This window comes from Natrix helvetica (genome assembly GCF_964273705.1).
Source record: "Natrix helvetica genome assembly, chromosome: Z".
Lineage (NCBI taxonomy): Eukaryota > Metazoa > Chordata > Lepidosauria > Squamata > Natricidae > Natrix > Natrix helvetica.
In genome coordinates, this window is record NC_138554.1 from 8,569,474 (window position 1) to 8,595,213 (window position 25,740).

General features: G+C 41.2%; 1 protein-coding gene across 1 annotated transcript; it reads left to right on the top strand.

The window, feature by feature from the left end:
- Nucleotides 1–260: 260 nt before the first annotated feature.
- On the top strand, nt 261–23,920 carry LOC309401259 (uncharacterized protein; the record flags this gene model as incomplete). Its single annotated transcript, XM_081970322.1, has 3 exons — nt 261–1,183; nt 12,620–13,118; nt 22,982–23,920. The coding sequence occupies 3 exons, from the start codon at nt 261–263 to the stop codon at nt 23,918–23,920; spliced, it is 2,361 nt and encodes a 786-aa protein (XP_081826448.1).
- Between the last annotated feature and the right edge of the window lie 1,820 nt (nt 23,921–25,740).

The window sequence follows — 25,740 nt, forward strand, 5'->3', positions numbered from 1 at the left end:
TCCTGACTAAGCATGGGGTTGGACTAGAAGACCTCCAAGGTCCCTTCCAACTCTGATATTGTATTGTATTATTGTATTGATTGATATCAATAGTTACCCATGACTAGGGGCTTGAAGAAGATACTTCATCAAGTGTGATAGTTATGGGGGAAATAATGTCAATAGCTAAATGTGTTGGATGTTTCTTCAAAGATATTTCATGGGGAGAAAATAAATGTTGTGGTGGCTAAGAATCTTTATGCATTTCAATAAATAGATTGATGGAGTGTCCAAATCAAACAGCACCAAATAGATTTGTCCTCTCGGGATTTCCATACCCAGAAGAACTGAAGCTCCCCTTGCTTCTCTTCTTCTCCATTGTGTTCATCTTGACGCTTACTGGAAATATCTTGATCATCGGGGTGGTGATCTCCAACCTTCAACTGCACAAGCCCATGTACTGGTTCCTCTGTCACCTCTCCATCCTGGACATGGCCTTCTCAGCTGTGGTGGTCCCCAAAGTTATTGCAGGATTCACTCCGGGTGGAAAAACCATCTCCTTTGGAGGATGTGTGTCTCAGCTCTTCTTCTTTCACTCCGTTGGCTGTGCAGAATGTTTCCTTTACACCTTGATGGCTTATGACCGCTTTTTGGCCATTTGTAAACCGCTCCATTATACCAACATCATGAGCTGGAAAGCCTGCCTCTTCCTCTCCTTGGGTACCGTAATTGGAGGCAGCTTCAATTCTGCATTTCTGACATCTCTCACTTTTCGTTTGCCTTATGGAGAGGACAACCATGTTGACTATGTCTTTTGTGACATTCCTGCAATGCTGAAACTGCCTTGTGCTGACGTACACTTTAATGAGTTGATGAGCGTAGTTGATGTAAGCTTTATAACAATGACCTGCTTTCTCCTCATCTTAGCCTCTTATGCTTACATCCTCACAGCCATTTTGAAGATCAGTAGCAGTGAAGGACGGCAGAGAGCCTTCTCCACTTGCACTGCCCATCTTACTGTGGTGTGTATATATTATCTGCCTTTGTTTTATCATTATATGAGGCTAGATTCTCAGGACTCTATGGATAGTGTGGTAAGCATGTTCTACACCACCATCACCCCTTTGTTGAACCCTGTGATATACACGCTGAGAAACAAGGACATTAAAGCTGCTCTGGTGAAACTTTGGAGTGGGAATTCAGAGTAGATAGCAGGAACTATACCCAAGACAAGAAGCTTTTTGGATGAGAAGCAAAATGTCTTCAAAGAAAAACCAGGAAGTCCAGTTGCCTCTTCAAAAAGCACCTTTGGGTATACCCAAGACAATTGTACAATTTAAAAAACTAATGTGGTCAATGCTCAAGTTGATATTCTGCTTCCAGCATGGACATCTAAGTTATTTCATGGCTTGATTGATTAAACATGTAGGGATGAAAAGCTTTGTTTTCAATGATCCAGTCTGTTGTATGTTAATCATTTCATTCCTAACTCAGTCAGGTGGTGTGCTGATTTGCTTAAGAAGAGGAATTAAGGCCAGTGGTCCTCCTAGCTGCATGTGGTTTCAAAAGAAAGACTGAATGAAAGTATTTGAGATACAAGCAACACTGAAGGAAACCTGAGGTCTACAAAGATTCCCGTCAGGTGTTGCCTAGGTCTTCCCCTGGAGAAGTCCTCATCCAACCAGAGTTTGAAGTTCACAATGTCCTTCCTCAGCCAACCTCAATTAGTTCTGCTCTCTTGAATGTAGAAGAGGATGAACTCCACCAAATATCCTTTCCACCATGTCTCTTTAGGAGATGCAACATTCCAACTTCTTCCCAGAGTGCTAGTTAGGATTCCACTGTCTCCGATCTCCTATAAGGAGATGCCAACATTTAAGAAAAGAATCAAAGGGGAAAAGAATTATGTAGCAACTGATTTTTATAGAAGAGCTATTGAAGAAATTATAGATTGATAGAATTCTTTATTGGCCAAGTGTGATTGGACACGCAAGGAATTTGTCTTTGGTGCATATGCTCTCAATGTACATAAAAGAAAAGATGCATTCATCACAAATCATAAGGTACAACACTTAATGATAGTCATAAGGTACAAATAAACAATCAGGAAACAATATAAATCGCAAGGATACAAGCAACAAAGTTAAAGTCATACAGTCATAAGTGGGAGGAGATGGGTGATAGGAATGATGAGAAGATTAATAGTAATAGTAATCCAGACTTAGTAAACAGTTTGACAGCGTTGAGGGAATTATTTGTTTAGCATACATCACCACTTTTCTGAAATGCTCATAGTCACTTCTTCTCTTTTTATGTGCGTTTCTCCCTTGCTTAAGGAATAACTTTGTGCTCAAAGGGGAGGACCATTAAAATATAAGGATGAAGAAATAACCATTCTTAAACAGATCCCAAAGAAAGTAAGAGATAACAGAAGGAAATATTCCTTCTTAGCAAAAAAAAAAAATACAATAATGGGGTCTGGTTTAGGTGGCTGTTACCAGAAGGCATGTTGATTTTCTGGGAGGGCAGTAGAATTAGAATCAATACAGTAGTGGAAGCAGAGGCTTTCACTAAAAAACACAGTGCTCTCTTAGGTGAAATGGGGGATGTTACACAAGAAACAAAGGAGGGAGGGGCTGAGGCTCTGCCAGTGGACGGGGGGGGGGAGGATGGGACAACTAGAAGACTCAGATCACAAAAGTGATTTGAAACATTATTGCAATTGTTGTTACAATATACCTTTATGGAAGTGATACAAAACAAAATGATTGAAACATACTGATGATTTTGTGTTAAACTCAAAACTGCTAATACCTATGTAAATGTTGATATTTTTCTATTTTTGTTTGTAAAAGATGTGAGACCTGGGGGGGGCTTCTCCCCCCCCCCCCACACGATGTAGCTGTCAAAATGTCCTATACCTTTATAATCCCTTTTCCCTGTAAAACTTTTAAAATCAATAAAATTTGAACAATTAAAAAAAAGGAATAACTTTGGTATTTTAATTTACATTACTATTTTTATTTTGTGATTTTTTTTCACCAAACGTGAGAAATAGAACCTTCCATGGTTAGATTTGCAGATATTGTGGCTCATTTCTTTCTTCAAATACAGCAGAGACATTAATCAAGACCCATTTTTCACTTATGGTAATATCCTTGCAATGATGCTCACGCTTTCCAGAGAAGCAAAGGCATAGCAAAATATTGCTCCTTTACCTTGTGTTCTTCTCAAGAACTGTGGAGATCTGTGTGCAGTTGTCTCCTGTGGTGAGTTATTGAATTTCAGAAGACACTGGCCCAAGGCAGGAAGGAATTCCAGATTGGTTTTTCTTTTCTTTTCTTTTTTTAAGATTTTTATTTTTCATCAATATACTGGCCATTGATGTATATTGATATACATCAATATCAAAGCATGAACAGTGTGGCACCTGGGTGTAATTCATTTTGATTCAAACATCAATAATGATAATCATAATAATTGTTATATTATTCAAGCTTATATAATCCTAGTATTAATATACATGGTTTTTTAAAGTAGTTATTCAATACTTCAATATTCCATTTTAATGCCTGTGATGTTATAAACATACATGGTAATACCATCTTTCACCCTCTAATCTTTTCTATCAAATTGTTACTTATATTCTATTATATAAAAAGAGAGGGGGGAAATTATATCTGCTAATATTCTGCCTAAATCAGGTCACTGTTAGTAATCCTAATATTAATACACATGTTTATATAAGGCATAGCCCTTCATTACTTAGTTGGTCAAATTCACAATATCAAGTACTAGTCTTCCTATTATTTAAACATACCTTATAACACCCTTTTTCAACCTCCAATCTTTCCATCTGACTATTACTTCATATAATGGTGTGGGGGCGTGGCCGGCCACCATATCACTACCGGTTCAGCTGAATTAGTAGGAACCCACCTCTGTGGATATTCGTGTGTGTGTGTGTGTGTGTGTGTGTTGTATGTATGTGTATATATATATATGTTGTATTTGTGCTGATAAATAAATAAAGGGAGACTAGTATAGATCTATTTCAAGCTATTTAGCTCTCATCAGCTAGCCATACCCTTACTAGGATTCAAACCCAGTATTTGGGCATACCAGGGGTTGTAACACAAATACATACATACATGTGTGTGTGTGTGTGTGTTGTGTTCCAGCGGGATCCGGTTGAGCTGCTGATGGTCTCGGATAGTGAGGAACCATATGAGTCTGCCCTGGACGATGTGGAGGACCCTGTGCGGGGTTCAGACTCAGAGCAGGGACCAGAGATGCTGGTTGCCCACCAGGAGGCACCTGAGGCATGGAGCAGTGGGGAGGATCAAAGGCAGTTTGTCCCTGATGCTAGATTGAGAAGGGCTGAGAAACGGAAGCAGCAACTCCGAAGGCAGACGCACAGAAGATGCGTAAGCACAGGTGGTTGTGGATTGGCCACAAGAGAGATTATAGGTGAGGCATTGGGAGGGGACATTTGCAGGAAAGAACCGTTTGAATTAGTAGTTAAGAAAATCTATGTATTCTAGCCGTGTTTGCTCATTTGGACTATATGTGTTGCTTCATTCGAATTATCTGGGTTGCTCTATTGAACGTGAGTTGTCTGGGCCCTCAGCCAAAGGATTCGTTATCTCAGTAATTAAACAGTGGCAAACATCCAAGCCTGTGTTCTGGTTTATTCATAGGAGTGGAGAGGGGGTCAGAACACACACACACACACACACACACATCTCTGTGTGTATGTATGTATGTATGTATGTATGTATGTATGTATGTGTGTGTATATATATATATATATATATATATATATATATATATATATATATATATATATATATATATATATATATATATATATTGCATTTGTGCTGATAAATAAATAAAATATGTTCTTTTCTATCCATCATCTCTCACCCATTTTAATACTTCAATTCTTATTCATTTCTCTTGGATCTTTATCTCTATCAACATCTGTATCTTCACATCTGTATCTTCACCATTCAGACTCCAGATTGGTTTTTCCAAATGAACTTTACTTGAGATCTTCCCAAATTTATCATATCCCCTCCATTCTGATTTTCTTTTTAACTGACTTAGCTCCTTCCCTCTATCTAACTCCGTTCTCAGTTCTCAACTGTATCTCTTATTTATTGCATCCTGTCTACTGGATCCTCTTAATCTGATGTTCCTGGCCAAGCTTTGAAACTCTCCTTGAAATTAGATGGCAGAGTGATGCGTATTTCAAAGCGTGAGAACAGTTGACTTTCAAAGTAGCTGCATGCTCTCTAATGAAAACTTGTCAAATATTTTTTTTCCAAACACGATTATGCAGGTCTTCTTTCTTCTTTGATGCCTAATTTTCTTTCTTAAATTTGGAATACTTGGGAGACAAGAATTTCTTGGTCTCTTTTAATATATATTGAGTTTGAACACACACACACCCTCCAGACGACATTGGACCAAACTAAACCAACAATTCAAGATTCAAGAGTCTTATTTTTTTTTTTGTAGCAGAGAAAAAAAAAGTTAAGAGGATTGAAGAGCAAGTTTTTCATTTTTTGTATTTATGGAAAATTCTGCAGTATTGCACAGGCGTAAAATGTATGCACTTCCAGAGGTTAGACACAATCGTGTTTGGAAAAAAAATATTCGACAAGTTTTCATTAGAGAGCATGCAGCTACTTTGAAAGTCAATTAGTCTCACTCTTTGAAATACGCATCACTCTGCCATCCAATTTCAAGGAGAGTTTCAAAGCTTGGCCAGGTGATTGGTAATGGTGAACCTTTTTGGCACCCAGAACCCAAACCAGGATGTGCATGCATACATGCGCATGTCTGCATGCCGGATTTCCGGCATGTGCATGGGCACCAGCCAGCTGATTTTCACATGTGCCAGAGCACCAGAAATTGGCCAGTGCGTGCATGCCTGTTTTTTCCCCATTTTTTGGAAGAGTTTTCAGGCTGCTTTCAAGCCATTTTCCATGCGTGCACTAGAAACCAGAAGAGCAGCTGTTGAAAGGGCACGCGCCCACAGAGAGGGATCTGTGTGCCACCTCTGGCACGCATGCCATCGATTCGCCATCATGGGGTTAGAGGGAATCTTCCAACATTCCTCACTCTTGCTGGCCACATTGGTTGGGATTCCAAATTCAAGAATATAATATCTGATTGGTTACCAATTGCCCAAACCTCTATTGATAATACTGGCTATTCAGAAGGAAAATATGTCCCCCAGGATATTTGTCCATGGCTTTTGATCTTCAAGTCTGCCATTTACTTTCATGCACAATGGTGATAAGTAGACATACTGTGCCCAGACTGAATGTATCTAAGCAGTTTGAGATAGTGGCCATCTAGAATAAAGAGTGCAGAGAAGAGCAACCAAGATAACTAGGGGACTGGAGGCTAAAACAAATGAAGAACGATTGCAGGAACCAGGTATGTCTAGTTTAATGAAAAGAAGGACAAGGGGAGACATGATAGCAGTGTTCCAATATCTCAGGGGTTGCCACAAAGAAGAGGGAGTCAAACTATTTTCCAAGGCACCTGAGGGCAGAACAAGAAGCAATGAGTGGAAACTGATCAAGGAGAGAAGCAACTTAGAACTAAGGAGAAATTTCCTGACAATTAGAACAATCAATCAGTGGAACAATTTGCTTCCAGAAGTTGTGAATGCCCCAACACTGAGTGTTTTTAAGAAGATGTTGGATAACCACTTGTCTGAAGTGGTGTAGGGTTTCCTGTCTAAATAGGGGGGTGGACTAGAAGGCCTCCAAGGTCCCTTCCAATTCTGCTATTCTAAAGAATTATTTGTTATCCAGTTCCCCACCCCTCTATTTATAATATTAGCTACTCAGAAGGAATGGAATATGTTCTCCAGGATATTGCTCCCCTGCTGATCTCCAAGTTGGCCAATCATTTTCATGTTCAATAGTGATAAATAGACATGTTGTGCCTTTATTGGATTTATCTAAGCCGCTTGAGATAATCTAAAATGAAGGATTCTTTGTTGCCCATTGAAAAAGAGTATGATTAGAATGGATAGCAAGTTTGGAATTCCAAATTATTTTCTTTTTTATGGGTGTATCTGGTAACTGTAGCAAGTCAGAGGAGCAAAGATATGTCAAGACCCCTTGTTTTCCTTCATGATGTCCTCTGTTTTCAACTCTCTTTCATTTTCTCTTCAAAACTGCTTTGCAGCTACTCCATACTCAAGAAGGTGGTTTGAGCACGGGCAAAAAAAGCCCTCTCTCTAGATAGATAGATGGGTTGATGATAGATAGATGATAGATGATAGACAGACAGACAGACAGACAAATAGATAGACAAATAGACAGATGGGTGTGTAGATAGATAGATAGATGATAGATAGATAGATAGATAGATAGATAGATAGATAGATAGATAGATAGATAGATAGAAGAAAGGATAGGATCATAGGATTTATTGGGCATTGGTTTTAGTTAATAAAATATATCTATGAAAATAATTGGAAGGGATGTGTGTGAGAGAGGGGGGGCAGAGAAAGAGAACGAGAGAAAGAAAGAAAGAAAGAAAGAAAGAAAGAAAGAAAGAAAGAAAGAAAGACAGACAGACAGACAGACAGACAGACAAATAGACGGATGGATGTGTTGATAGATACATGATACAGATAGATGATAGATGATAGATAGATAGATAGATAGATAGATAGATAGATAGATAGATAGATAGATAGACGATATATGAATGATAGATAGATAGACAGAAATAAAAAAGAGAGAAAGAGAAGAAAAAGAAGAGAGAGAGAGAGAGAGAGAGAGAGAATAGACAGAGAAAGATAAGAGAGAGACAGACAGAGAACAGAGACATATAATTTTAGAAATCAACTACCATATTTATTAAGTTGGTTGTAGGTGGATAGTTTAGTGTAGTGTAGGTGATTTTAAAATAGATGACTTCATCCCATAAATCAGTGATGGCGAACCCATGGCACGCGTGCCACAGGTGGCACACGGAGCCATTTGTCAGGACACGCGAGGCACTGCCCTGTCAGCTGGCCAGCATGCATGCGCGCGCTGGCCAGCTGAGATCACCCTTTTTTAAAGCCGTTTTTCGCCCTCCCCAGGCTCCAAAGGCTTTATAGGAGCCTGGGGAGGGCGAAAAGAGCCTTCCCCCCCCTGGAGTCCTTCTGGAGACTTCATGAGCTTCCGGAGCACCAAAAAACGGCCCTATGGGCAAACCGGAAGTTCGAGAATGGACTCGGAGAGTTGTTTTGACTGCTCAGGATTCAGGGAAGCTTCCTGAAGGTCCCTGAAGCCTTTGGAGCACTTAAAATGACCTTCCAAGTAAACCGGAAGTCATTTTGACTGCTTCGGAGGCTTCAGGGAAGCCTCCTGAAGGTCCCTAAAGCCTCCAGGGGGGCAGGGGAGGCTGTTTTCGCCCTCCCGTGCTCCTATAAAGCCTCTGGAGCCTGGGGAGGGTGAAAAGAAGCATGCAAAAATTGGGGGATCGCGCCTGTAGTGCATGCATGCGCAAGGGGGGGTCACACATTGCATTGTGGGTGAGGCAAACCTGAAAACGACCCCCCTGCGCTCCCCCCACTTATGGCACACGAGCCAAAAAAAGGTTTGCCTTCGCTCCCATAAATTATAACACTCTGACCTCACCAAATGTTGGCAAGTAATTGTATCCCAATGGAATTTCTGGAAGCTATGTTTCTCTCCCCCCCCCCCTAAATCGCTCATGTTTTAAAATAACACTCATTGGAATTTGATGGAAGGCTCCTGGGGAAGGAGGATGGAGCATTCACTGAGGATGCAACATTTTAAAAAGACGCAGTGGTAGAACTGAAGACGAGCTTCTAGTTGAAGGCACCATGAAGTATGGCTCTTGTAAATCTTCCTTTCACACAGAGGGGAGATATCAACCAGAATTCCATAATATCTCCGGAATAGAACTCAAAAAGATCTTTCTACCTCTGAAAGGAAAAGAAGGACCTGATCCAAACCGATCAAGGCTGATTCAGAGCCAGCTTGAGATGAGATGTCTTCGGTCAGTGATGGCTAAACTTTTTCTTTTTTAAAAAAAATAGTATTTATTGAATTTTCCAACCTTTAAATGACAAAACACAAATCTACACGTATAACAACGTTTCCATATCGGTATCAATATCTTGCGTAACAATCCTATTTACCAAAATTCCATCTCCATTTCACTATCCTAAATTATATCTTTATTTAAGTTATAATAGCATCAAGTCAATATCCTCTATTTCCTATATCTTTTACATTCCATATATTATACTTTAACATTTTATACCCTACGTTTTACGTTTACTCTCAAGCCAGGAGTACCATCTATTCCAGATTTGATAGTACTCGGTTTCTTACCTCTCCTTCATTTCCATAGACAGTCTATCCATTTCTGCGTGTTCATAATTTTTCTTCTTTTAATTGGGTCTGGGGGTGTATATGTTTGTTTCCAATTCTGTGCTAACATGATTCTACTTGCAGTTAGAATATGTAATGTTATGTATAGTGTTTTTCCCCCCCCATTTTCCCATCAAAAATACCTCCTAACCTTTTTCTAAAGATGTGCCAAAATTGTGTTTCCTGAAGCCTGGGGAGGGGTGAAAAACGGCCTCCCCCACCCCTCCGGAAGGCCAAAAATGAGATAGCCGTAGAGCTGCCGTACCGTCAAATATGGCTCCACCTGCCACCTGTGGCACATATTTCATAGGTTCACCATCACGGTCTTAGGTAATAACCAACTTATATCTCGCAAGAGTAAACCGCCCTTTGTAAGATTGCAACACCTTTGCTGATTTTCTTTCAACGCATTCATTTTTAGAAATAAATCTTAAATTCTCCCTTTAGAGATCCAATCCACAACGCTATTTAAATATAAGAAAATAAGTCACCCTTGAAAAATCTGCTTCCAAACTTTGGATCAGATTCTCTGTTTAAGCTCCTTTCACCCCGACCTACACACACACACACACACACACTTCAGAAAGTCTGCCCCCCGCCCCCCAAATATTGCATTTCACCTCCACAATTCCCCTATTCTTTTGTAGCATTGCAATCTCCTGATCCACACATTTGCATGCCAAATTTTTAGCTGTCCGAAAAAGAAGCTCTTCTCTGCTTTGTTGCATATTATTTCTTTCTGGAAGAACATTGACCCAAGAAAGGACTCAAATTTTGAAACTGAGTCAATATTCCACCTCGTTCCTGTAAAACGTTTGTTGGTGGGTAAGATTTAGGCAACAGGGTATTCTTCCTATTTATTTTTTATGAGGAATTGCCTTCTTAAAGTTATCAATGGCCTGATAAGGTAAACACTTTGACAGGAGAGAACTAATAATATATTCTGCAATTTGGCAGCCTGCAATTTGGCACATCAAATCCCACCAGGCTCAAGGTTGACGCAAAAGTTTTAATTTTTAAAAACAGCTCAGCAGGCACTCTTGCAACTGTGATTTCAGTCTCTCTCACATAGTTAATTCGAGTGGCAAGTCAGCCTTTGTTCTCTCTCCATTCCGAAGTGGAGAGAGAGAGAGTTTGAATGCCGCTTTATCTGAGGGGGGGGGGTTAGAAAAGAAAAAAACTCCCCCCTCCAATCTTCGGTTTAAAATAGATTGAACAGAAACTTACGATAGTTTGCTGCTTGTCCGTTACCAATAGTTTAAGGGATTAGGAAGGATCCTCCACAACCAACATTTCAGCCATGCTTCCTTTGATTAACTTGTTTCTTCCGGAGCCCATTCGGCGAAGGGGCAAGCATGCCCCCCCTTCTGCTCCCCGGCCCCTGGGGCGAAGCTGGAAACCCCCCCCCCCAGTGGCTGCTGCTGAGTCTGGGAGGTTCCAACAAGCCGCCCCTATGGCAGGGGTCCCCTCCAAGCCCCCTGTGCTCCAAACGGAGCCCACCGAGAAGACAAGTGGCAGACAAAACGTCCGTCGCCTGCAGGGACCGGAAGTCGAATCCCCCAAATCTAAGTACTATTGCTAACTGTCCACTGCCAGGAGTTTTATCCTGACCAGCTCAAGGTTGACTCAGCCTTCCATCCTTCCAATGTGGGTAAAGCGAGGACCCAGATTGTTGGGGGCAATAGGCTGACTCTGTAAACTGTTTAGAGAGGGATGGAAAGCACTGTGAAGTGGCATATATCTAAGTGCTGTTGCTATTCCTGTTCAACAGGATATATTTGTCAAGTTCAAAGCATTCTTATGCTCTTGCAGCCATTAATGCTTCTCAGTTTGTCAACGAACCAGGAGGGAAGGAAGGGGAATTGGAATGCAGGCTCCAGACATCACCCAAAATAACTTGGAGGAACCAAGGACACTTATTCAGGTCTTTGCTTAACCCCCAAAACATGTTTCCAAAACAATATACTGACACTCAATTGGACAATGTGACCTGCACTAATCAGGGGAGGGGGAAGTCTATTCTTTAACTATATTGGTTTGCATGGGAATTAACCAGAGTTGGTTTTGTTTTCATCTGTGCCGAAATGATGTACTCCATAACATTTTTCATCAAGAGATTGCAGTGTAATCTCTTGGTTGAGTTCATCAGTCAGAACCTTGGCAATATTATTGGACTTGTAACTATTCTACCCTTACCTAATTCTACCCAACCAGTCGTTTTCTTTGGTTGGTCTGAACTGCTATATTTAAAAAAATAAATGAGATCAAATAGTTGAGCAAGTGATCTCCACCAACGTATTCCAAAAACATTTGATGTTTTTATTAGAGAACACCTTCCATGTCAAGTTTTCTTAACCCTTGAAATATATATCAAGAAAATGCATAAAGCCATGGTGGTGGTTAGAATGCAGTATTTGCAGGGTAACTCTGCCCACTTCCAGGAGTTCATCCTGACCAGATCAAGGTCAGTAAAACTCAACTTTCCAAGGTCAGTAAAATGAGGACTCAGATTGTTGAGGGAAATATGCTGACTCTGTAAACCACTTAGAGAGGGCTGGGAAGGACTATGAAGCGGTATATAAGTCTAAGTGCTATTGCGATCACTATTCCACTCTTTGTGTCTTTCTTCCTTTCATTCACTCACTCATTCACTCATCCATTCATTATTTTATAGCTTGATGTTCAACTGAATGAGAAAGAGATGATATATATTTCCTGCACTTGAAGAAAGAAAGGATCCATATAGTCTATCCAATACTAAGTAAATACAAGGACTACAAAATAGGATAAACTGTCGGCATCTTCTATCCACTGGGAAGAAACTCCAAAGTCTCCCTTGGAATATCTCATAAAAGAAAAGCTGATAAGAATAACCAACACATGGCATGTGTGAATCAAACAGCCCCAAGTTTATTTATCCTTGCTGGGTTTCCGTATCCACAAGAGCTCAAGATTCTCTTGCTTTTCTTCTTCTCAATCATGTTCCTCCTGACACTTTCTGGAAATTCCCTGATCATCTTGGTGGTGATATCTGACCTTCAATTGCACAAGCCCATGTACTGGCTCCTGTGTCATCTTTCCATCTTGGATATGGCCTTTTCCTCTGTGGTGGTTCCCAAAATTATCGCCGGATTCAATCCTGGGGGGGAAGTCATTTCTTTCATAGGGTGTGCCACTCAAGTATTCTTTTTTCATTTCCTGGGATGTTCAGAAAGCCTTCTCTATACTCTGATGGCTTACGACCGCTTCTTGGCCATTTGTAAACCACTCCACTATGGCAACATCATGAGCAGGAGGACCTGTCTTATCCTCTCCTTGGGTACCGTAATTGGAGGATCCCTTCAGTCCACATTTGAGACATTTCTCACTTTTCACTTGCCTTATGGAGAGAAAAACTACATTGACTATGTCTTCTGTGACATTCCTGCCATGCTGAAATTGACTTGTGTTGATACAAAACTCAATGAGTTGGTGATGTTCATTGATGTTGGCCTTGTAGCAATGACTTGCTTTCTCCTTATCCTAGCATCCTATGTTTACATCATCACCGCTATTCTGAGAATTAGTAGCCGTGAAGGACGGCGGCGAGCCTTCTCAACTTGCACCGCCCATCTTACCGTGGTGGTCATATACTACCTGCCTGTGGTGTACCATTATTTGAGACCAGCTTCTCAGGACTCCATGGATGGTGTGGTGAGCATGTTCTACACCACAGTAACCCCTTTGTTGAACCCACTGATATACACATTTAGGAACAAGGAGATGAAAAATGCTCTGGTGAAACTCTGGGGTGGGAATCCACAGTGAACATCAATTGTGCATTCAATTTATTTTGATTTTCTTGAACATGGTGAGTAGTGAATGTCATCATTTTGATATGGAAATATGCCCTGCTTTATGACCACAGTGTAACTGCTATTGAACACTCTGGAATTGATGTAATAATTGACAAATTTGCAGCAAATGCCGAAAGAAATCTTAGAAATTTGAAAGGAAGTACCACTTTTCAGAGGAAATTGTGCCTTGCGGTAACCATTTTCTCCCTCATTCTCATGGTGATGCTTGTTTAGAGAAAGGGAGAATAATAAGACCTGAATTTGGTCCAACAGTTCGCCCTAACCTCATGTGGTTTCAAGAGGAAGATTGAAAAGACAATTTATTTTGTCAGTAATTCAGATTCTTGCAGAGAGCTTTAGCATGCAATGCATCTGAGGTCATTTGAACCATCTTCCTCCCTGACAGTTGGACTATTAAGAAACAGAGAGAATCACCATCCATTCATGTTCTTGGAGGTTATTTAAAGCATTAGAAAGAATGACAGAAAAGCTTAGATTTTAGTACCAGTAGGTGGACATAATTACAATGGCAACGGCTACACCAGAGGTGTCAAACTCAATGTTATTGAGGGCGACATCAGCGTTGTGTTTGACCTTGGGGGCCAGGGTGGGCATGGCTGGGGTGGGTGTCAGGATGTAAATTCCGCCCTGTATTTAATGAGGAATGAACTGTGGCTTCTCCTTGAAGTATACTTGATAATTAAGCAAAATAAACCCAAGATATATTCTAAGAAACACATTTTTATTGTAAAGAAAATGAAAACACAAATTTATTAGCTAACGATTACATTTTGGCAGAGTTCCTGCCTACCTCCTTGGCAGGCAAACAAAAGACAAAGAAAATGAAATAATAATGATGAAGGAATGTGGAAGAATGTGTGGACATGCGTAGTAAGTTTAGTGGTAAGAGTCAGATCAGTCTACCGCATGTCTTAGAGTTTAAGCACAGCTGGCAAACAAAAAAACGCATGGACAGTGGGCATGGCCAGCTTGACATTGCTCGTGATGGGGGTGCCTGTGGAGTCCCAAGCGCTCTGCTAGCACAAATGGCTCCCAATCTCTGTTTTCAGCTGCAACAGCCTCCCGTAGCCCCCTTCCAATGAAAACAGAACTTAGATGGGCTATGCGTGCCTCCCTGGGCCCTGTTTTCAGCTGTGACATCCTCCTGATTCCCTCTGCAGAAACAAAAAACAGAGCTCCATTTTTGTTGGCAGATGTCTGCAGGAGGCCATTGTGGCTGAAAATGGGGCCTGGGAGGGCCACAAACAGCACCCCACCTCGAGATCCAATTTCGCTGGCAGAGGCAGCATGGACTGGTCTTTGCTATTTCAAGGACAGCCCCATGGGCCAGATCTAAACACCCCATGGGCTGGATCCAGCCCCTTGGCCTTGAGTTTGACACCCCTGGGCTACACTCTTGGAAGATGTGAAGGACCAAACATGGATAGATCATCTTGCAGAAGGTCTACCTGTGTGGTCCCTGTGTGGTGAAAACTGACTTTATAGCACATCGTGACTGGACAATCAGTTGATACATAGATGGAGAGGGTCAAAAAGCATCAAGATAGTGATTTTTCTCGGGGTCCCATCAGAGAGTCGCAGCCCCTGTTTTAATTTCTGGAACTAGAAATCAGAGGCAGCATTCTAGCAAAGAAGAACTAAACAATTCTTGTATAATGGACCTGATCTGTACACGATCACCAACGTCCGATAATGGATCTGGGGGTCTTCCAAAACAATATTACCACTGATCTTTGAGTCCTAGTGGACAACCATTTAAATATGAGCCAGCTGTGTGCAGCAGCTGCCAAAAAAGCCAACACAATTTTTGGCTGCATCAACAGAGGGATAGAATCAAGATCACGTGAAGTGTTAATACCACTTTATAATGCTTTGGTAAGGCCACACTTGGAATACTGCATTCAGTTTTGGTCGCCATGATGTAGAAAAGATGTGGAGACTCTAGAAAGAGTGCAGAGAAGAGCAACAAAGAGGATTAGGGGACTGGAGACTAAAACACATTAAGAACGGTTGCAGGAACTGGGTATGTCTAGTTTAATAGAAAGAAGGACTAGGGGAGACATGATAGCAGTCTTCCGATATCACAGGGGTTGCCACAAAGAAGAGGGAGTCAAACTATTCTCCAAGGCACCTGAGGGCAGAACAAGAAGCAATGGGTGGAAACTAATTAAGGAGAGAAGCAACTTAGAACTGAGGAGAAACTTCCTGACAGTTAGAACAATGAATCAGTGGAACAGCTTCCCTCCAGAAGTTGTGAATGCCCCAACACTGGAAGTCTTTAAGAAGATGTTGGACATCCATTTGTCTTAAGTGATGTGGGGTTTCCTGCCTAGGCTGGGAGTTGGACTAGAAGACCTCCAAGGTCCGTTCCAACTCTGCTATTGTATTGTATTGTATTGTATTGATTCATATGAGGAAAAAAAATGTGTAGTCTAGTCAAAAAGAAAACACAAATGGCACAAGACCACATCAAAGATGCTGCCTTTTTAGTATTCGGTATTCAACTGAATCCCTCAGGTTTTTTTTTTCTAAAAGGACACAGAGCGCATATTACAAATACATTTGGATTTATTAATAAGACCTGTGGAGTTTAAAAAGTAGAGCTATTCAGAAACCAAAGACTTTGAAGTTGAAACTGAAACCGATGCTTCAGAAGAAGTAAAAGTCTCTTGCCAGAGAAGAGCAGAAGAAATTCAACAGAGAGTATGGATTTTAAGATGGCAAAGGTGGCAAAAGAGATTTTGGGCAGTCAAGTACTGGATAAAAGAAGTGTTCTATATCGATATCCCTTGAAATCAGTGGGACTTTGACACATAGTCACTATGAAACTACGGGATCTGGCTTGACAAATCAACACTTACAGCTTCAATTCAATTTCAATTCAATTTCAATTTATTTGTGCTTCTAGACCGCCCCCTCTCCCAGAAGGGACTCGGGGCGGTGTACAGTCCATAGAGAATATCACAAAAATACAATAAAAAATTAAATATGTACAGTTTGGAGGAGGTTAAAATGCAATTAAAAGAACTGTACAAAGCTGAATAAATATAATTTTTTAAAATCCCTAAAACAGACACAACAGATTAAAAAACCCTAAAATAACCAGATAATAATACATTTGCCAGGAGGGACAGTTGTAATTATGCCAGGCCTGCTAATCGGAACAGGTGAGTCTTCAATTTTTGCCGGAAGGAGCGGAGGTCAGAAGTGGTTCTAATGTCGGGGGGGAGGTCATTCCAGAGGGTTGGGCCCATCACAGAGAAGGCCCTACTCCTTGGTGTCGCCCGTTGGCATTGCCTAGTGGACGGCACCAGGAGAAGTCCCTCCCTGTGTGAGCGAATTGGCCGCAGGGATGTATGTGGGAGGATGCGATCCCGCAAGTAACTAGGTCCCGTCACACTTACAGCTTGAAAATTAATGAGTAGTTACAATCGACCTTTCCTCTCCCCTTCTCTCCCTCAGACTTGCCCAACAGAAGCATCTCCTCTCCTATACCCCTTCTCTCCCTCAGGCTGACCCCATTGATCTTCTCCTATCCCCTTCTTTCCCTCACACTTACCACCCAGAGGCCTATCCTACCTTATCCAGAGGTGGTATTCAGCAGGTTCTGACCAGCCAACACTGCAGAAGATAGGCTTAAGATACAGAGGGATCTTGACAAACTTGAACATTGGGCACTATCTAATAAAATGAAATCCAATGGTGAAAAGAGTAAGGTTCTACATTTAGGCAACAAAAATGGAATGCACAGGTACAGTATAGGTGATACCTTGCTCAGTAGTAGTAACTGTGAAAGAGATCTTGGAGTCCTAGTGGACAACCATTTAAATATGAGCCAGCTGTGTGCAGCAGCTGCCAAAAAAGCCAACACAGGCCTAGGCTGCATCAACAGAGGGATAGAATCAAGATCACATGAAGTGTTAATGCCACTTTATAATGCCTTGGTGAGGCCACACTTGGAATGCTGCATTCAATTCTGGTCGCCACGATGTAAAAAAGATGTGGAGACTCTAGAAAGAGTGCAGAGAAGAGCAACAAAGATGATTAGGGGACTGGAGACTAAAACATATGAAGAACGGTTGCAGGAACTGGGTATGTTTAGCTTAAGAGAAAGAAGGACTAGGGGAGACATGATAGCAGTGTTCCAATATCTCATGGGTTGCCACAAAGAAGAGGGAGTCAAACTATTCTCCAAGGCACCTGAGGGTAGAACAAGAAGCAATGGGTGGAAACTAATCAAGGAGAGAAGCAACTTAGAACTGAGGATAAATTTCCTGACAGTTAGAACAATTAATCAGTGGAACAGAAGTTGTGAATGCCCCAACACTGGAAGTCTTTAAGAATATGTTAGATAGCCATTTGTCTGAAACGGTATAGGGTTTCCTGCCTAGGCAGGGGGTTTGACTAGAAGACCTCCAAGGTCCGTTCCAACTCTACTATTGTATTGTATTGTAGTTCTGGAGAATTGGTAGCAGAAATTTTGAGTAGTTCTGAGAACAGGTAATTACCACCTCTGACTGGCCCCACCCCCATCTATTCTCTGCCTCCCGAGTCCCAGCTGATTGGGAGGGAATGGTGATTTTGCACTAACCTTCCCCTGGAGTGGGGTGGGAATGGAGCTTTTACATTATCTTCCCCTGCTATGCCCGCTACACCATGCCCACCAAGCAGTGCTGGGTTTCAAAATTTTTTAGAACATTTTCTGTAGGTGTGGCCTGCATTGTGGGAGTGGCTTACCGGCCATGTGACTTGGTGGGAGTGGCTTGGCAATCATGTGACTGGGTGGGCGTGGCCAACTTGTAAAATGTGGTGAAACTCACTTAACAACGCTCTTGCTCAACAACCAAAAGGTTGGCTCAGAAACTCTGGCATTTGAAGCACGCAAGTCTTAAAGCTGTCAGGTTACAAGGCCCTTGCACCCCCAACCCTTTAGGAAAAATAACCCCACGGGTGTTCAAACTTGACAGCTTTAAGACTTGTGGACTTCAACTCCCAGAATTCTTCCTCCAGTCATGTTGGCTCAGGAACTTTGGCATTGAAGCACGCACGTCTTAAAGCTGTCAAGTTACAAGACCCTTGCACCCCTAACCCTTTAGGGAAAAAAAAAAACCTAGGGATGTTCAAACTTGACAGCTTTAAGACTTTAAGGTTTAGATAGGACTCTTAGAGGTGGGTGGGGCAAATGGTGAGCCAGCCAATCAGTGAGCGGTGGGCGGAGCAAGCGTGGTGCAGATGGGCGGGGGGAGGGAGCTGGAACCAGTTCTAAATGGCATGGTAGATTTGTGGAACCTCTTCTATAGAAGAGGTTAGAACTGGCAGGACCCCACCCCTGCCACCAAGTCACACCCACAGAACCAATAGTAAAAGAATTTGAATCCTACCACTGATCTTATCCCCTTCTCTCCTTCAGGCTTGCTCCAAAAAGCCCTCTTCTATCTTATCTCCTTCTCTCTCTCAGTCTAACTCCTCAGTATCAGAGTGTTTTTCAGATGGGGAGGGGGAGTAGAATGTCTAAACTGCCAGCCCGCAGGCCAGATGAGATACTCGTTGGCCACACCCATGCCCAAGTGGATGGAACAGAGTTGAAACAGAGTTCTTTTTAGGTGGGGAGAGGGAGTGGAACGACCAACTCCTTAGCATCAGAGCATGTTAATAACAATATAAGAAATACTAATGATCTGATGGTCATTTAAAAAAATCCTTTCTTAGTGAGCACCTAGAAGGCAAGAGGAACATACATGCTGAATTCCAAGTTTGTAGGCTTTATAGTTCTAGAGATTTCAGGATATTGCATGAGTGGTATTTTGCTTTTATCTACATAGATTATCTATATAGATTATTCACTCTAACTGATTGTTCAAAAGTAATTATGCTCCATGGAATATAAGGCAGCAGTAATTGCCTTTCTCTTAAATCAGCAAAAAAGTAATAATAATAATTCCAGGCACACTGGAATTTAGTAGAAAGCGCAACAGGGCTTGTGTCACTATCTGGGGATTGGTGACAGAATGTTCTTGGAAGACAGAATATTTTAAAAAGCAGTGGAGATAGAAGTGTCAAAGGGCTCCTTACTTGAATGAATTTATGAATCTGTCTCCTTTTTTTTTTCATATCCCTTTTGCCAGAATCCATCACTTCCAGGATCTCTAAGATCTGAAAGGGAAGAGAAGATGTAATCCTAATTAGGAGGGAATCCAGATGACCTGGAAAGAATCTGGATCACACTAAGCTTAAGTTCCACAATACAAGAGTCTCTTTTTTGGAAGTACAACAACCTTGTTGGTGTCCACGCAATTAGCTGTCTCAAGCATCGTTTTGAAAAGAAATCTTGGTCTTTCTCCCTCTCTTCATAACTCTACCTGTTTGAAAGTGTAGTTGGTGCAAGTCAAAATCACATTGCTGAAGAGAAAAGTCATCTCCTGTCTATACAGCAGGGATGAAGTTACCTAGTTAGGGTAATGAAACATCTGTAAGAAAACAAGCAAGCTCTGAAAGCACCAAGGACCCCTCATGTCTAAACTTCTCCAGTAAATCTTCTGGAATAGAAGAGGAACAGAATGAGAGACCATCAAACTGGATAGTTTCCAGTTTCTCTTCCAACAGTGGCATTAGACATTAATGGCACACCTTAGCCAAGGTGCCTTTTGTAGTTTCCCACCAGCAAGCATAGCTCTTGAGATATGAACAATGGATTGAACTGCTCTTTGGCCAAGACATTGACAATTTGGAACGAAGAGGGAAATCATCTCGCCAAAATTGCCCACGCAAGACCTGTTTTCCATGTTGTGTTTTGACCGGTGAGTCTTCTGCAGGCTCTTCACTGAAGGTAAGACCAACGATCTGAGGACCAGGATCTTCTACATGGTCACTTCAAAGCAGAATTTATTGAGCTTGTCCTGCCTCTGTATATGTGATGGAACTGAACCCATCGTTTATATTTGTGTATCAAATATTGTCTAATTAGGCAGACTCATGTGATGTCTACCTCCATGTCAAAGTACTTCCTTTTGGTGTAAAGTCAACCCATACCTTTGTTTTATATCAAGTGGTTGATCCAAGTTAACAGATTCCTGTCCGCTTGCTTGATAATCATTTGCTTCTTCTTGAGTGGAAATGTTTCAAACATTTTAAAATTGGTCTCTCTGGCATGTCTTACCTCAGACCCACTTCCTCCCTTACAACCCGACCGGGTTGGGGAAACTCTCATTTTTCAATTATTGTTCGTCACTCAAAATCCAAGTAAATTGGAGTGGGATTATAAAAGCAATTAACACTTAGACTTACATACTGCTTTACGCTGCTTTACAGCCCTCTCTAAATGGTTTACAGAGTTAACCTATTGCTCACAACAATTTTGGATCCCCATTTTACAACCCTCAGAAGGAGGGAAGGCTGAGTCAGCCTCGAGCCTGGTGAGATTTGAACTGCCACATTGTAGTCAGCCGGCATTCAGCAGAAGTAGCCTGCAGTACTTCACTCTGACCACTGCGCCACCATGGCTCATAAGGAATTGTAAATATATCTTTGGGTCTGATTTGGAGCTCAAAGAGAAAAGATTGGACACAAACATACCTCCTCATGGTACGACAAAGTCCCTGCCAGCTCATTCATGCTGCAAGAGAATGAACAGAATGTCAGGGGAAATTTCACCCTGAGCTAAGGAGGTCTAGAATCGACGGCTTTCCAAACAGCATATCTTCAGAAAAAGCGAAAATAAAAACCTGAGAACATGTTCTAATGAAAACAAGCTTTAATATAAAAATAAGAAAAATAAACAAATCTATCTAATTGTTACATTTTGGCAAAAGCAATTATCGTCCACCTTCTTGGCAGACGAACAGAAGAACAAAAGTAAAGAAGTCTCTGGAATGTGTGATGTATTATAAAACGTGTTAAGGAGCATGCACAGTAAATCATTGCTGATAAGGGCCTATGACCTGCGCAGTAACTTTTCAGTTCAGCTAGCAAACAATTAACGCAGTGACACAGAATTTCCTCACGCCTCTTTAGAAGTTAGAAAATAAATACTGAGAACAACATTGAGCCTTTACGCTTCTAACTTTAGAACAGCTTATTTCACTGGCAAATTTTACTAAATTTTAGGTCACAGCTCCAGGTGCCTAGGAATAGACAGGTAGTCCTTGATTTACAACCAAGAGCAAGCCCAACGTTTCTGGTGCTGAGACAATTGTTAAATGAGCGTTGCCCCATTTCACAATCTGCCTTTCTATGGTTGTTCAGTGAGTGACTGGGGTTATTAACTTAGTAACAGGGTTGTTAAATGAATCTGGATTCCACATTGACTTTGCTTGCCCAAAGGTTGTAAAATATGACCTCATCTGAATTTTGATCATGTGACCATCAGAGGTGTTGCAACGGTCGTAAGTGTGAAAAGCGACCAAAGCTTGCTTTTTTCAGTGCTGTTACCTAAATGAACTGCTGTAATTTGAGGACTAGCTGTACAGTTCCAATCCATTTATTTATTTGCCAAATTTTAACTATTAAAAAAAACCAGAATAAGAGATTAACAGAGTTGGAAGGGGCCTTGGAGGTCTTCTAGTCCAACCCCCTGCTCAGGCAGGAAACCCTACATCACTTCAGACAAATGGTTGTCCAATCTCTTCTTAAAAAAACCTCCAGTGATTTAGCATTCACAACTTCTGGAGGCAAGCTGTTCCACTGGTTAATTGTTCCAACGGTCAAGAAATGTCTTCTTAGTTCTAGCTTGCTTCTTTCCTAACAGTTTAACAGAGTTAGAAGGGACTTTCTAGGTCATCTAGTCCAACCCCCTTCCCAAGCAGGAGACCATACACCATTTCTGACAAACAGAGGTTCAATCTCTTCTTGAAAACCTCCAGTGACGAAGCTCCCACACCTTCTGAAAGCAAACGGTTCCACTGGTTGATTGTTCTCACAGTCAGGAACGGTCTCCTTACTTCCAGATTGAATCTCTCCTGGATCAGTTTCCATCCATTATTCCTCGTCCGGCCTTCGGGTGCTTTGGAAAAATAGCTTGACCCCCTCCTCTCTGTGGCAGCCCCTCAAATATTGGAACACTGTTATCATGTCTCCCCTGGTCCTTCTCTTCACTAGACTAGCCAATCCGAGTACTTGCAACCGTTCAGAGTATGTTTTAGCCTCCACTCCCCTAATTCCTTGATAGGTTTCCATCCATTGCTTCTTGTTCTGCCTTCAGATGCTTTGGAGAATAGGTTGAATACCTCTCCCCCACCCCCCCTAAAACATCATTAACTGCAAAATTTTGTCTCGGATTTTGAAAGGTGGTGTTTTTCCCATTTATTTTTATGAGGAACTGACAAAGAAGTTGGCCCTAGCTAGAGATACATAATAAATATATCTGTCAGACTAGAATTTTGACAAGAAAGAACTAATTATATGGTTGAAGATGTGACTGACATAATGTTACTTCCACCTAAGGTATCCAGTGGTTTCTTTTTGACATGAACATTAATTTATTAGAACTGTTATACTTTCCAAATGCCTGGGAAATAACTGAGAGATCACACTGTTGTGTAGGGGTGGTGTTGACATTAACAATGAGGTGATACAGGTTTTAATGTTTGAAAGAAGATTGTATTGGAGTCCATTCAACCTCCTTAGGCCATAAATGCAAATATGTTTCTCGGTTAAGAACTATCTGGAAATGAAACATTTCTCCTCAAAATCTCTCACTCCTCAAAGTGCTGAAGTGAGCATCAGAAAAGCAGATGCATGGATTGCTCAAATCAAACAGCCCCAGACAATTTTGTCCTCTCTGGGTTCCCATATCCAGAAGAATTTACGCTCCCCTTGATTTTCTTCTTCTCGGTCATGTTTGCACTCACTCTTGCTGGAAATTCACTGATCCTCTTGGTGGTGATCTCTGACCTTCGACTCCACAAGCCCATGTATTGGTTCCTGTGTCATCTCTCCACCCTGGACATGGCCTTCTCAGCAGTGGTGGTCCCTACCGTTATTGCAGGATTCAACCTTGGGGGGAATATGATCTCTTTTTCTGGATGTGTGACTCAAATATTTTTCTTCAACTTCCTGGGATGTGCGGAAAGCTTTCTCTTCACCTTGATGGCTTATGACCGCTTCTTGGCCATCTGCAAACCACTCCACTATGGCAACATCATGAGCTGGAGACTCTGTCTCATCCTCTCCTTGGGTACCATAATTGGTGGTTGCCTCAACTCTACATTTCAGACATTGCTCACCGTTCGGTTGCCTTATGGACAAAGAAACCATGTTGACTATGTCTTCTGTGACATTCCCGCCATATTGAAGTTGGCTTGTGCTGATACAAAGCTTAATGAATTGATGACCTTCGTTGATGTTGGCCTTGTAGCAATGACTTGCTTTCTCCTTATCCTAGCATCCTATGTTTACATCATCACCGCAATTCTGAGAATTAGTAGCCGTGAAGGACGGCGCCGAGCCTTCTCAACTTGCACCGCCCATCTTACCGTGGTGGTCATATACTACCTGCCTGTGGTGTACCATTATCTGAGACCAGCTTCTCAGGACTCCATGGATGGTGTGGTGAGCATGTTTTACACCACAGTAACCCCTTTGTTGAACCCACTGATATACACATTTAGGAACAAGGAGATGAAAAATGCTCTGGTGAAACTCTGCGGTAGGAATCCAGAGTAGGCAGCACAAAATATGTAAAACGTGTGTATAGGCATTTGCTGAGTGAGCCATGGATGTTTTGGTGGGCATATTCTCACCCACAATAACCCTTTTGTTGAACCCATTAATATATACCCTTAGGAACAAGGAGATGAAAACTTCTCTGCTGAAACTCTGGGGTGGGAATCCAGAATTGGTAGCAGAAAATATGTTAAACAATTCTAATATGTATTTTTAAAAAAATACAAATGGTCAATAGTCATGTTTTGAATGTGGAAACTATCCTATTTTAAGGGCTCTTCTAATATTTGAGGAACTGTTAATAAATTGGAGCTAGATTAATTTTTAGAAAAGGCAAGTTTTTTTAAAAAAAGAAGATAGAACCGCAGTGAGAATCATATGTGCGCAAAATTAGAGGAATAAAAATATATATCATCAGAGGAAAATGTGAGAAAAAGTGTTAGGGTGTGCTGAGATGGACAGACTCACAAAAGAAATAAAAGATAAAGGAGAATCTGATTACTGTATTATTTGGTTTGGAATATGTGATATAAATGGCGAAAGGTGTAAAGCATAAAAAAGCATTAAGGGGAGAAAGGTGAAGAAACTAGAAAATAATTATAAAGCCGCATAAATGAACAAGATAGAAAATGTAAGGTACATTGTATATGAAAGAGTACACCAATGGATTGATATGTATAAAAAGAAATATATGTACAAATAGATAGATATAAAATGTATTGTAGATACGTTAGTACATTAGTAGACTAATATGTATAAAGGAAGTATAAATACATATGTATGGACATAAGAGGTATTGTAGATAAATTAATATATTAATAGACTATTGTGTATTATATGTGTGTGTGTGTGTGTTGTGTTTGTGCTGATAAATAAATAAAGGGAGACTAGTATAGATCTATTTCAAGCTATTTAGCGCTAGCTGATGAGAGCTAAATAGCTTGAAATAGATCTATACTAGTCTCCCTTTATTTATTTATCAGCACAAACACAACACAAATATAAAAAGACAACATTGAAAATAAAAATATGGTTTTCTGCCTGGATGGTCCTTTGTGATGAGCCGAATGATAGAAAGGGGGAGTAGTCAGCTCCCTCCCATATTTGGGCATACCAGGGGTTGTAACACAAATACACACACACACACACACACACACAGAGGTATGGACAAAAATGGTATAACGGAGGTATACCAATGTGGAAATGTTGCAAAGATGATAATTGTATTAAAAAAACTGGGGGGAAAAAACACCTGCTTTTCACCCAAGAAGCTTCTTCAGCTCCCCCCCCCCCATCCAGTCAGAACTGAAGAAGCTTCTTGGATGAGAGGCGAAATGTCTTCAAAGAAAAAAAACAGAAAATCAGAAAAGTTGCCCCTTGAAAAAGCACCTTTGGGTCTCAACCATGATACTCTTACAATAACGCTAGTATTTTTCTGAGGAGCAAAATGTGTTGAAATAGACAATGGTTCTGCATATTCTTGTCAAGGATGTAGAGATCTGTGTGCAGCAGTCCCCTACGGAAAATTATGTCAAGAATTCTATCGAGAAAAAAAACAACAACCAAGATTTTATTTTCCATAGTAACTTTGCTTGAGGAGTAATTGAGTACTATATTCTGACGTTCTTCCTAATCAGGGGTTCTCAACCTGTGGGTCGGGACCCCTTTGGGGATCAAATGACCCTTTCACAAGGGTCACCTAAGACCATTGGAAAACACCTATTTTCGATGGTCTTAGGAACCAAGACACCAATTTTATGGTCGGGGGTCACCACAACATCAGGAACTGTATTAAAGGGTCGCGGCATTGGAAAGGTTGA